Source organism: Pseudophryne corroboree, chromosome 3 (genome assembly GCF_028390025.1).
Source record: "Pseudophryne corroboree isolate aPseCor3 chromosome 3, aPseCor3.hap2, whole genome shotgun sequence".
NCBI classification, from domain to species: Eukaryota; Metazoa; Chordata; class Amphibia; order Anura; family Myobatrachidae; genus Pseudophryne; species Pseudophryne corroboree.
Genome location: NC_086446.1, coordinates 706,984,764 through 706,999,051, shown reverse-complemented (window position 1 = coordinate 706,999,051; position 14,288 = coordinate 706,984,764). Strand labels below are relative to the sequence as shown.

The following is a 14,288-nucleotide window of genomic DNA, read 5'->3' as shown; positions in this document are numbered from 1 at the left end:
TATGCCCTCTATACTGCCCTGCGTTTCTGATTCTGTTATCTACCGCCCTGCGTATGTTCAAAGGCGTGCAGAGGTTAACGGGGCGTAGCCCCTAACGACGGTGTGAAGAGCGCCCGTAGGGCGCGATGAATCACCTAGTTTAATATATTTAGGATATATCTAAGAAATTAGATATTACTAATGCGTTTGTAAGACCACGTTGTGATGACTGTACCCAGATGGGTCAAGTGGTTCTAATCTGCCGTCAAATTCTTTGGCCGGGATGTAATGTTAGCAGTTGGGCAAAACCATGTGCACTGCAGGGGGGCAGATATAACATGTGCAGAGAGAGTTAGATTTGGGTGGGGTGTGTTCAAACTGAAATCTAAATTGTAGTGTAAAAATAAAGCAGCCAGTATTTACCCTGCACAAAAACAAAATAACCCACCCAGATCTAACTCTCTCTGCAAATGTTACATCTGCCTCCCCTGCAGTGCACATGGTTTTGCCCAACTGCTAACAAATTTGCTGCTGCGATCAACTCTGAATACCCCCTATGTACAAGGCTAAACCGTGCCTTGTACAGGATTGCCCCTTTAAAAAAAGTCTGAGTTCAGCCGGCATCCAGCACGGATTTCATCACATCTCGCCCTTCCATGTTTCTGTTTGTATAACTATAGGGAATAATCCTCCAATTTGCACCTACATGAATAACAACCCCTTTTTATATAGAATGTTGGAGAAAGTAGAGAAGTTGCTTATAGTAACCAATCAGTCTCTTGCACAGCCTGTAACTTGACAGTTTTGCTGGCCATGCACCAGAACCAGTTTGTTCTAACCAGTCAACTAGTTGGCTGGTTGGAAAGATAATCGGCTAGTGTGTTGGAGCAAACGATAATCAACCATTTGCTCCCACATGCCGAAAAACTGCCAAAACCGGTCTGTCCGACTAGTTTGAAAAAATCACGCAATTTCCCCCCGTGATCGATAAGTCTAGTTTTCTAGATTCCATCTAGTTTTGTGACAGTCACCTCCTTCCAGTATACCTGATCCCCAACACAGGATGGCCCCTCGGAGAGCCTGTCCTAACACTGCTGCGGCCTCACTGCATCCTGGCCCAGGCACCACCAGTCTAGAGCAGCGGTGCTGGGAGGACAAGATGCCGAGGTGATGCTGATCCTGATGCAGATATTTGTGTGCTGGCTGCAGACAGCACCATGCAACCCCCTCCTTCCCAACCCAAACCCTGTACCGAACAGCAGGCACTGTGCACCTTCTCTCCTCCCCCTTTGGCTTGTTCAAGTGAGCCCTATTCCATACAGCAGACACTGTGTCCTCCATGTACAGTCGCCACTGTGCACCCCCCCTTCCCTCCCTTAGACTTGTGCAAATGAGCTTGCAGACACGGGAACACAGAACAGCGCAGACAGAACCCCAAGCAGCATTGAAGTAACATTTATCATTTGCATACTATACCATTATATGGAGCAGCTGATTGGTTGCCATGGGCAACTTCTCCACAGGCTCACTTCTCCACTCTTTTCATTGCATCATGAATAGACCCTTTTTTATGTCTAAAGCATGCCTTGTACATGATTGCCCCTTTAAAAAAACGTCCGAGCTCGGCCGCTGAACTCGGACTTCATTACATCCCAGCCTTTGTGTGAGTACTGTATGTTGTGTAGGTGGAGAACATGAAGCAAGAGTAACAATAGAGGTACTATGAACACAGGCGAGATGCATCAACTGATCAGGTGTAGGCTATTAACAGAGGGGTCTATTCACGAAGCAATGAAAAGTATGGAGAAGAGAGCCATTGGAGAAGTTGCCCATGTCAAACAATCAGCTGCTCTGTATAATTTTATAGAGTGCTCTTGATAAATGTTACCTCAACACTGATTGGTTGCAATGGGCAACTTCTCCACTGGCTCACTTCTCTACTCTTTTCACTGCTTCATGAATAGACCCCAAAGTTACTTTCCACTGGGGAGGGAACCGGATGTTGAAAGTGACTGCTGGCATGAATAAGGTATCAGGAGTTAGGTTATGGGCTGAGCGCAGGGTAATATGGGCTGAGTTATGGAGTGGAAGACTGGAGAAAAGAACTACAGTATGACACACATATAAAATTTGCTGTGAGCATTGTCTGTGATGGATGACTCTGTACAGTGAGTGAGTGCAGATCACAATGTCCTGCTTTACACGATAAATGGCTGAAATGGCTGACAATTATATGTCCAGCTGCATGGTGAACAATAGGAATGCAATTCTTTGTAAAATATGATTCTCACTCTACGATATAAAAACATGAGACATTGGGGGATATTCAGTTGTTTGAAAAGTCAGTTGGGTGTCTGTTTTTTTCCTATCTAATAGACAGGAAAAAACAGACACCCAACCGACTTTTCAAACATTTGAATTCCCCCCATTGTGTTAGTATTAGAAACCACTGCAGTAAATAATTAACCTTTCTGCTGTCTGTTTCTGGGGAAAGCTTTTTAACCAGTGATCTCTTCCTTTCCCCACTTTGCCCCTAATGACAATGTTCTCTGTTTAGGGAAGCATTGTGGAGAATGCATTGAAATGTTTAAGGAAAGAAGCACACAGCATTACGTCTCCCTATACCCAGGCTCTTCTGGCCTATGCCTTCACTCTGGCAGGAGACAGTGAACTAAGACAGGAGGCGCTGAAGCATTTAGACAAGACTGCCATAAAGAAAGGTGCGAGGAGTAACAGAGTATTTAAGATGAACAAGACAATAAATCATTTGTTATTAGCTGTGGCTCAGTTTTGGCAAAGGAATGTTGTGTGTGTGTGTGTGTGTGTGTGTGTGTGTGTGTGTGTGTGTGTGTGTGTGTGTCTGTGTGTGCATGCGTGCATGTGTTTGCGTGTGTTGTTGATGGAGAAGGAAGTTGCAGAGAGACTGAGGGGGACATTTACTAAGCAGTGATAAGAGCGGAGAAGTGAGCCAGTGGAGAAGTTGCCCCATCAACCAATCAGCAGCTCTGTATAATTTTATAGTATGCAAATTATAGATGTTATTTCAGTGGTGATTGGGTACCATGGGCAACTTCTCCACTGGCTCACTTCTCAGCTCTTATCACTGTTTAGTAAATGTCCCCCTGAGAAATTAAAAGTTGTGAATGGTGGCCACAAATGGGACTGATAATGACAATGCCAGTGTACAGATGTAGCCATGCTATATGGCGGGCCAGTCCATGACTAATCGAAGGCGGTGATTGCTCCATTTATTGTATTAGGAGTGAATGGAGCGATCACCAGCTGCGAATAGGTTTAGCCTGGCATGCCATGCAGCAAGCCATGTTGCAGCAAAAATGAGCATAGGTAAATCTGTTATCTTTTATGGGCAGCTTCAGAATAATAATATATGGGCATAAAATTACTATACAACCATGAGAAAGTAGTTATTGAAGAACAGTGTATCCCAAACTCACATTACTTGTATAAATAACAAGTGCATTCAGTGCATTTATGTTATCCGTGAACATCTTTCAATCCAGTAGTTCTAGAACTTGACAATCTTAAGGGGGTATTCAATTAAACCCTGCTCAATCAATCACCGGCGGCTGCCGTGCCAAGGGAAATCCAATTACCGAGGATTACCCCATGCGCAAGTTCCCGCAGTCATACTGAACCTTGCAGCTCCATGAACTGTGAGGTAAATTCCGCGGAAAAAATACAAAACCGGGTTTTACATGCAGGGAAAAAAACATTGATTCCGTAGAATCAGTGGGTTTCCGCACATGAATCCTGATTTTTAGGTGCTGGGAAAAAAGGCTAAGTAGTTTAAAAGCATTGGGGATGTTTGATGACATTGAGTCGCGGGATAAACCATGAGGCTAATTGAATACCCCCCTTAATGTTAAATAATTATTTTCCATTATTATCCATAAATCAAATGAGCATTGATTTCTCCCATTATTCTTATTTTCATTGTGAATCTCCATAGAAGGATTTAAGCATTGGGAAACAGACGTATACAAGCAAGTAGACGTTGAGACATCTGCCTATGTAATTCTGGCTTTGCTTTCTGAAAAAACAACTGCACAGAAAGATGTTGAAGAGAGCGCAGACATCGTCCGTTATCTTATAACACAGCAAAATCCATGGGGAGGATTCTACTCGTCTCAGGTTACACATCTTAGATACAATAAATGCCAAAATATCTTATATTGGTGGTGGCACACATCAGTCTCCATGTTTTACACTGAATTTTCTGTGCTGCCTCTATAAATGTTGTTAAATAGTGAAAAAGGAGAGAACTTGTACTACTATAAAGAAGGGTGTATCTTATACACAATGTTACGGTAAAGAAATAGAATAACTAAAGGTGGGTACACACTGGCCAATATATCGGCTGTTCTATTAAACGGCCGATATATCGCGGGTCCGTCGGCCAGTGTGTACGGGCGATATGTCTGTGAACTCAGTCGTTCACAGACATATTGCGTTGGCCCCGCAGCACAGCTGACGGCCAGTATATCTACCAATATGTTGGTGCATCGCTGTGTGTGTACGGGTGACCAGCCAGCCGCTCGTACACATGCTGCGGTGGCCGCCACTGATTGACATCTAAAATGGGCGGGCGTGTGTACACGCCCGTCCAGTTCATGACGTCAGTCCCCGACGGATCGGGCAGTGTGTATGCACAGCACACTTCCCGATCCGTCCATAGATATATCTGCTGATCAATTGATCTGCAGAGGTATCTATCAGTGTGTATCCACCTTTACAGTGCTGGTCAATATTTTCTAAAATAAATTCCTTATTTATTCTAATGCAGTTTATTAAACAAAACAATTGCAAATCAAAACAACACAATAAAAAAGCAAAATGAGAAATTAGTAGACATCAGGGGCGCTGGAATGTTTTGAGGTTGGGGGGACGTAGTAAAAATTACATTTTGGCGCTCCCCGCCAAACCTCCCCACTCCCCCAGTGCGGGTGAGCGGCGCTTACCTACTTGCGACTCATGCTGTAAAATCAGTGTGCTGCAGCTGCCTGCTATGCCCCATGTCCTCCTAGCTCGCCCGGCTCATCACATATGTATTACTGGGAGGAGGCGGGGTTGTCCCAGCAGACTCAGCATGGCCACGCCTCCCTCCCAGTAATTCATCAATGAAGAGCCGGCTAGGAGGACATGGGGCATAACAGGCAGCGGCATCACATTGATTTTACAGGAGGAGTCCCCTGCGGGGATCCGGGGTTAAGCACTCATCCGCGCCTCCATCTTGTTTAGGGGGGAGCTGCCCCCTTGCCCCCCCATTCTGACGCCTATGGTAGACATTTAAGTGCACAACATACAGTTTTAGTTACTCACGCTATGATTGGCAGATTTCTAGAGTGTGACATATGCAGTAGAGTTGAGAAGCAGCCTTTCCCAGGCAATCTTAGTAACTGTAGGCTCCTGTATCATTGTGCTGTACAACATACATTCTAATGAGGAGATTTAATTTGTAGGGTAACATGCATTTCAGCCTGTGTTTTGCATGCACTCTCTCAATCATGATGAGAATTTGACTTACTGTACAATAGCTTTCACTTTAAAATAAAGGGCTTCATACATCAGATGGTCACTTCCCTGTTCTCCAAACTGACCCGATTCACTGATCAAAAAAGCCTATCAGTGGCCATCAATCGATGATCCATTGGAAATCGAGGACATTCTACATATTAATTCTCGATTGACAATCCCAGTCATTTTTGGTTGCATTTGGCAATCAGGAAAATGCAACTTGTTTAAAATTCCCAATCTCCCGACCCAGGGGCAGGTGATATTGGGGTATTGCAACAATACACTGCAGATGTTTGGGGGCCTTAAGACTGTGCTTAACATTTCAGATGAATTGTGATAAAATGTAACATAAAAAAAATAACATTAATTCATGTTAAAACAGTCCTAATATACTTATTTATGGTACTTAGATTATACTATTGTATTTTATATGCCAAGTCAAAATAAGTACAGCAACATTAAAATATCTACAGTATATAAACTATCTAATAAAAGGTAATAAAAGGAAAACATTGTTAAAGGCAAATGCTTTAAGAAGGTAACATACTTAAAATTGTAAAATTAACCAAGATCAAAATTCAAATTTAAAGCATATGGTGACAATGTATTTACAGTATTAGTCTAATAAGCCTAAGGCCAATGCATCTCCTGTTATTGTCAAATTAATTATCAAATATTAAATTCACAAAAGCATAGTTAATTTCAGATAGGCCTCTTTATCATTAAAAACATATCAATTTGGTTTTGTAGGACTCTACAGTAGGTATTCAAGCTCTTGCTAAATATGCCAAGGCCACTCACCACAAGAAGGGAGATGCAACGGTTACAGTTGAGTCAAAGTCTGGGTTCCACAAAGAAATTCATGTGGACAAAGATAATAGTGGTCTTCTGCAGACAGTAGTCCTGCCAGAATTCCCTGGTGAATATACAGTAACTGCCACTGGAAAAGGTTGTGTCTATTTACAAGTAAGTAAAATATTGTCTTTTCTGCGCAAACAAGACTGTATTGGTCATTGGTCATTACCCTTTATTACATGTGTTTACTGTATATTGTTGTCTTCCCATGAGCATCGAATTTAGTAGATGACATTTAATGACTAGTGTCATCATCATGACTGGTGGCAGCAGCTGCTGTGACAGTACTTGGTTCCTCTTCTGTAAACTGGTCGTTATCCATTTTTCAATTCGCAGATCACTGTGTGGAGTCACAGGGCTTTGAACAAAGTGCACTAGATTAAAGTGCACCAAACAGTGCAAACAAAACAATTGAAAAAATAAATATATATATATTACTTGCAGCCTGGTTAAAACTGTGTGGAATCGCAGGGCTTATAGATGCATGTGAACACAATGTAATAGGGTAAAGCGCAACAAACAGTGCAAACAATACAATAGAACTATATTTTTTTTCTTCCTGCTTTTGAACTTGTAGCCTGATTTAAACGCATGGAATCACAGGGCTTATAGATGTACTTGAACAGAGTGTAATAGGGTAAAGCGCACAAAACATTGCAAACAAAACAATAGAAATATATATATTTTCTTTTTTTGCTTTTGAACTTGCAGCCCAGTTCAAACAATGACTATACACAGCTCTTTGTGAGCCTGGGCACATCACAGTATATATCAGAGTCCAGTGCAACATACAGCCATGTGCCCCTATATACAGTGACTATACACAGCCCAGCCTAGACACAACACAGTGTGCAGCAGACAATAGTGATTCACGGTAGCAGCAGTAATTTATGCACAGATAGCACTTGAGAAATGGAGCACCGTGATACTCTCAAACACACACAGCCAGACGACCCCTACAGCAGAGTACAGCGCAGCTAACGTTAGCGTGCACTAGACGGAAATGGCACTGAGTCCAAGCAGCGGCACCATTTATGGAAACCAAGCCCTGGGAGAATCTGACGTTCAGACTTGTTTTGGATTTCGAAAATGGCATGGAGGTCCGAGCCGGGACTTTTGTTTAAGATAATAACCTAAATTGTTTTTTGTTGTAAGAAAACAATTTAGAATATTATCTTAAACCCTTGTGTTGCCATATAAATAAATTATAATAATAAAAATAGCCATATTACAAATAACAATAATACATACTGTACAGTACTGGTTACATAGCTTAAAATCTTTAAGTTCCCTGTAAAACAAATAGAATTTAATGTTTTGCACCCTACTCTGTAAAAGATTCTTATTTATCTAATTGACCAGGGAATCAATTGATATACATATATTGTAGTTTGCGTTGTAAAAATATTGAGTATATCATTATTAATAATATAATGTAATTATTTATTTTCTTTTTTTATGGTATCTTTATATACTGTAGAATAGTTTTATCATTAATACAGAATAATTATAAAATTGCATTTTTAAAGATATTATTGTATATATTACTACTTTTCATAACATTATGTGAAATATGTATTATCATTTTAAAAATGTTTTATTTAATATAGATAGATAGATAGATAGATAGATAGATAGATAGATAGATAGATAGATAGATAGATGGATGTTAATTGTGAAAGACTTTAAGTATTGGACATATCTTTTTTTTTGAGTAACAAGAATAAAATGAACTTCATTTATAAAAATAACAAACTTTGTTGTAAAAATGAAAATAAAAATTAGCTCATTTTCAAAATAAACTAAAAAATGCTGATCAATAACTGAATGTGAAATGAATTAATGGCTAGATTGTTGTTGATACAATATTTATTTGCTTGCAGTCACATGTGCATTATAACAGTCTTCCTGACCATTCGGATGACCACTTTTCCGTCAATGTCAGCACCCAACCAGCCGTCTGCACCCATGAAGCACAGACAAACTTTGAACTCCATGTGGATGTGAGGTAAGAATAACATTGTAAAGCCCAATCCATTGTCACATCTACTTTTACTTCAATATACTGTATTGGGCAATCCCCTGAGAAATAAATCTCAGAGACAATTTATTGACATTATAACAATATGTGATTGAATGTGAGCTACTGTCTTCAAACTAAATTACAGTGCCAGAAATTATATTTTCTTTAGTATTTCCCAACCCAGTAATGTACTGTACAGTGTATTACAGCACTGAACATTTTTTTCTGAAGTGGTTGATCTTACTACAGTATTTAATAGATTGCAATCGTGATGTCATGCCACATGGTACAGTATATTAAGGCTATCTGTATGTGGACACATCTGTTCCACCTGGACTTGTTATACATGCCATGAGTTAAATGCATGTACTTGATGACACTGTGGTGCTCAGAGAAATTAATCTTTTCCGATTCGCCCGCACCTCTTAGCTGCTTCAAAGCATTTTTAAGTATTCTCCATTAATGTAATTATGTCCATGTAGCATATTAATCATGTCCCTCACGCAACAATAGTCACAGTTTTGGCACAGTGCACCATATCTGTGTGGGTAGTGATCCCAGTCAACATCACCAAGTTTACTCTGGGGACTCCCCATATTTACCTGCATAAGTCTGTTTGGCTAATTTGGTGGTTTGGTTCCTTTGTTGCTTGCACCAGAAAGTGAGCCCAAACTCATGCCCTAAAAAAAGCTGATGCTCACTAGTATCATATGTGCTAGAAACCTCAGCAATCCTCAATGGTGGCTAGCAGAGGGGTCCAGTGGGAAAAAGCTCTGGCTACAAAATGCATTGGAAGGATCAAAAACTGTAAAGGTCCAGGAGAGGGGGCAGCGGCAGGAGGGTGCTGTCAGAAACCTGCTCCACAGATGTGGCTAGTTTGTTTGCCACAGCCCACCTCTGCATAATGAGTTTAATGGCCATTATTAAGCAATAGGAGCCAGTGCTGGAAGTCGGAAGTGCAGGACAGGGTTGCCAAAAGAATGCTCAGAGAGCCTGTTTGGTTGGGGACTAGTATTGCTCCATTGAATCCAACTTGAAGTATGTTCAGTGCTGTGGGTTCATGCACCAACTATTATGAAATAGAGAAATGGAGAGCATTTCTGAAGGCCCAAAACTGATTGCAGGGAGCAGGGACCTCTGACAAATCTCTGGCTATGGGATCTTTAGTTGGAGCAGGCTGCAACCCCTGACACAGCTTTAAATGAGAGATGCCCAAAGAAGAGTGGGGGGCATGAGTGGTTAGTGAGGTGCCAGGGAAGAGGCACAAACCCTTTTGGCAGAGTCATAATAGGACAGGGAGCGTAAACTAAAAAGGGAGGTGCAGGAAATTTTTAAAAGGGGGAAAGAAAAAAGAGAAAAGTGGAAACAGAAGACAGAGCATGGAAAGATGGAAAACAACGTTACAATCAAAGGAAGAAGAAGTGAGCTACAGGAGGAAAACAAAAAGAAAAAATGGGCAAATAAGAAACAAGTAAATTATCTACTTAGCCTGGCAGAGAGCAGGAACTTTAATCTGCAAAAAGGAAGATCCCGCAGCTAGTTTATGTAAACTAATAGACTAAGTAAAAAACTTAAACCCTCACATATAATAAGGAAACCCTTCTCTAGAACTCTATATGTCCATCAAACAGCAAGTCCATAACCCAAACCAATAGATACCCAATCTATGCCATACCCGACAACCTGACCGCTTATGTGCCATCAGACTTATTCATCCTTCCATTAGATTAAAAATTAGCCTCATAATTATTAAGTGTATAATATGTTTCCTTCCCTTACGTTGAATGGCCAGATACTGTAGCTCAAACTGCGTGCTCACAACCACCTCTTTCTTCTGTGTGTTTTCTTATAGTATTACCTAAACAACGTGCATTTTCAGTCTTTTCAGTACAGCAGATAAACACAAAAGGAACTGGAAAAATTGGTGTCATGGATAGTGCAAAGAGGGAACATGAGGGTAGAGGGCCTTGCCTGTAAAAGGCTTATGTACTAAAGGGAAGGGTAAACAGTTGCAAAGTAAACTGGGAAGGATACATTATGGAGTGGTAGAGGAGAACAATGACGAGTTATCAAGAGGGCTGGTATGCTTTAATAATAACTAGTTTTACTGGCTGAAGTAGTGTGTTTCTTAGTATGGGGGTATTTTGAGCAAAATCTTGGAGGTAAGCATGAAGAGAAGAGCCAGGTTGGAGAAAAGATGATGGAAGAGCTTCATGGGCAGGAAGGAGTATGGACATAGATGTGGTGAGAGATGAAGGTAGGGGAGGAGTGGTTTAAGGCTTTGTATGTAAGGGTTACATTTAACTGGAGTCTGAGTGTCAGACTTTGAGAATCTGTTGGACCCGAACTAGGGTTTGTACCAGGAAATGGATGCAGAAGCCTTGGAGTAAAGCAAGGAGGTTTACTGTAACTTACAGGATATGATAGAAGAATCACAAATAATAGTCTTAAAAGATTTCTTGACCACAGGTATGTGGCTGAAAAGCTAGATAGCCGGAACACGGCTTAATGCTTGAACACAGATTTGCAGTATAGCTGGGTAGCTGAATAGCTGAGATAGCCGGGACAGGCTTGATACTTGAGCACTGGTGCACAGCAAAGCAGGACAGCTAGATAGATGAGGCAGCCGGGACATGGCTTGATGCTTGACCACAGGTGTACAGCAGAGCTGGATAGCTGAGACAGCTGGGGCACAGCTTGATGGTTGACCACAGGTGCACAGTAGAGCAGTGTCCCAGCTATAGCTGGATAGCTGAGATAGCCGTGTCCCGGCTATAGCTGGATAGCTGAGATAGCCGGGACACGGCTTTGAGACACCATGCCCCAGGTTAGTAAAATGAGATGAGCAGCAGGATTATTTAAGTGAAGAGAGGTGCAACTGAGGAAAACCAGAGAGAAGGCGGTTACAATAGTCCAAGCAGGAAATTACGTCTAATCTGTGTTCCTTTCTTAATGTCCACTATTGATGATTGACCATGTTTGGTACATTATGCTCCTGAACCTAGTGCTCACTCATTTTTATCTTCCATTCTGTTGTAGATACACTGGAAAGCGACCTGAGACTAACATGGCAATGGTTGTGGTGGAGTTTCTGTCAGGATTTGTTCCTGATAAAAAGAGTATTAAAAAGGTAGGAAACATAATTCAATCAACTATTTATATAGCTTGATTATGACTGGCATTTTATTGCAAAAAAGCCCCCTCTCCAAAGTACTACCACCACTAGCCTAGGCTGGTAACTGCAAAATACAAGCGGGTGGGGGCAAAAATGCAGTGCAGTCTCCCCAAAAAGAAACTTATAGCACTAGGCTATGACAGTCTGGACTGGAGACTCTGTAACAGAGAAATATGTACTCGTTGGTGTAACTAGGGGAGTGCAGTCTGCACTGGGTGACACCATCCAAAGTCCATAGGCATTTCTTTAATGGGTGCAGTGTACACGGGCCCCTTGGTCCAGGAGGGGCCCACGCCGTGCACACTGCACCCATTTTAATAATTACCTTTCCAGAGTACATCATTGGGTGCTGCAGTCACGGCAAAAATCACAGCCAAAATGGCCACCACGCATGCGCAGTAGCCAATTTGGTCTCCGGAACATGGTGGGCACCATGTTTCCAGTGACCTGCGCATGCCCAGTAGACTCCGGCACAATGCCAGTGACTACTGTGATGTACAGAGGAGGGGGTCCACCCAGAGGATGCACACGAGCTCCATCCTCTGTTAAAACACCCCTGCCAAGGTCTCAGCGCGGGGAGATTTTCTGGGGTCAGTGTAGCATCTCTGAGTGTTGAAGATGGGGCATTTCATGAAGTCATGCCCTCTTCTCCGTGAAGCCATGCCCCCTTTTCACGTGTACATGCTAAGAGTCCTGATTTGCACTGGATGACACCAACCATAGTGACGCCATTGGTCCCACTGTCATAATGACAACCACCTACAATTTCTGTTCTGTTAGTGCCCCAGCAAAAAAGGAAGCACTCCATGCAATAGGAAAACCTGTTGTTCTTTGTTTATTTTTTTATTACTTGGACCTTTTATCGGAATGAGTACCCTACATTATCCAAATATCTAATCAACATTGATTTATACAGTATATCGAGTATACTACAGGTTTTTGAATTTTATAATTCATTGATACCAGTGCAAAAGTTAGCCCCAACCACTATATGTATGTGGACAATTGTTTGCCCTCCATACAGAGCTTCCATACATTTGTATTTAACTTTAACCCAGTGCTGTCATTAAATTGGTTTTAAATATATATAGTGCTTTAAAAAGTACTAAATCTATACCCTATCAATTGTACTGCTAAATTGTAGACTTATCCTTATTATAACTAACATCACTCAACATAAATTTAATACCAAGCTATTAGTATTTCTGATAGAGTTATGATCCAATTTTAATTGTACAAGAAGGTTATTATGAAGATATATATATATATATATAGTTTATGGAATGTAGTTACAATGCCGTCGGACGGGGTCCCGGCGGTCGAAATACCAATGACAGAATCCTGACCGGGGATATTGTACCAGCATCAAAATACAGATGGAGCTCAGGATCCCGGCGTCAAAGTACCAACAGCCGGAATCCCTTGTGTCCTGCTGCGGGAAGGGGGGAGGGGGTTAAGTTTAGGCATTAGAAGGGGGGATAGGGTGTAGGGATGGGAAATGTATGGTTATGTGGGTACTGTTATGTCTGTTTCTCATACTCCCTCTCCAACTCCATTAAATAGAGATATCATAATCCCTCTGTTGCTCAATATTCATGTTATTCCACTTCTTTACATACTATGTCATGGATAGATTTGGTTTTAATTTTGCCAGAATTGTTTTCGGATATAGTGGAGGTTGCCTATTTGTCTAGAGGAATTTCAGATCACTCTCCTATGCTTCTTACGTTACAAACGCTCCAGGCCAAGGGAACAAGATATTGGAAACTTAATTCTTTCTGGTTGACCTTAATGTCTACTCGCTCAGACTTAATTGCTGATTGGAAGAGGTTTTAGTCTGATAACTCTTCGCATCCAGACCTTTTAATTAGACATGACGCTTTTAAGGCCTATATTAGGGGTGCCTTCATTAAACGTATTTCTGATATTAAATTGTTTAATAGGAAGGAGGAATCTCGTCTTGAAAGATTATGTCAGCAATTGGAGGCTCAGTATCTCCTCTCTCATTCATGTATTGATAGGGGACTGTAGCTGGATGTGCAGAGTGAGTGGACAGAAAAACCTTTTGAAAAATCCAGACATAGGTTGCTATTTTCTAAACATGAGCAATATTTCCAGGCTGAAGTAGGAGGCAGTTACTTAGCTTATCTGGCAAGGGAAGAGTCTACTGCTAATATAGTCCAGAGCATGCAAAATTCCCAAGGACAGTTGTGTTATTCTGGGAGGAGATTTCAGAGGTGTTTCATAGTTACTACTCTTGTCTGTACACTTCCCAGGTTGCATATATGAACGAGCAACTTCAGAATTATTTGGACCAAATTGCATTGCCACATTTGCCTCAAGAAGCTGTATATATTCTCGATGCTCCATTTACATTGGAGGAGGTTGCGGCAGCAATTTCCTTGTTTCCAGCCTCTAAAGGTCCTGGATGCAATGGAATTCCCGTGGAAGTGTACAGAAAATTTAAGGACTTTTTTGTTCCTTATTTGTTAGATATGTTTAACTCCTTATATGAGCAAGGACCAAATTCTCCTTCTATGTGTGAAGCAATTATTGTTGTGTTAGTTAAGACGGGAAAGGACCCCACTCTGCCGGAGTCATATCGGCCTATTTCACTTTTGACCACGGATATCAAAGTATTGGCTAAAATTATAGCACTCAGATTAAATTTAGTCATTTACTTCAATTCTGATTGACACGAAGTGGCCGTTTCTGGGTGGC

General features: G+C 41.3%; 1 protein-coding gene across 1 annotated transcript in view; it reads left to right on the top strand.

Moving 5' to 3' along the window:
* LOC135056657 (alpha-2-macroglobulin-like) overlaps window positions 1–14,288 on the top strand; it is a 221,455-nt gene that overhangs the window by 192,236 nt on the left and 14,931 nt on the right. Inside the window, exons 28-32 of the mRNA XM_063962103.1 lie at window positions 2,537–2,699; window positions 3,950–4,131; window positions 6,265–6,480; window positions 8,253–8,377; window positions 11,432–11,522. Of these exons, the coding sequence (XP_063818173.1) occupies window positions 2,537–2,699; window positions 3,950–4,131; window positions 6,265–6,480; window positions 8,253–8,377; window positions 11,432–11,522 (777 nt within the window). The remainder of the gene's footprint in view (window positions 1–2,536; window positions 2,700–3,949; window positions 4,132–6,264; window positions 6,481–8,252; window positions 8,378–11,431; window positions 11,523–14,288) is intronic.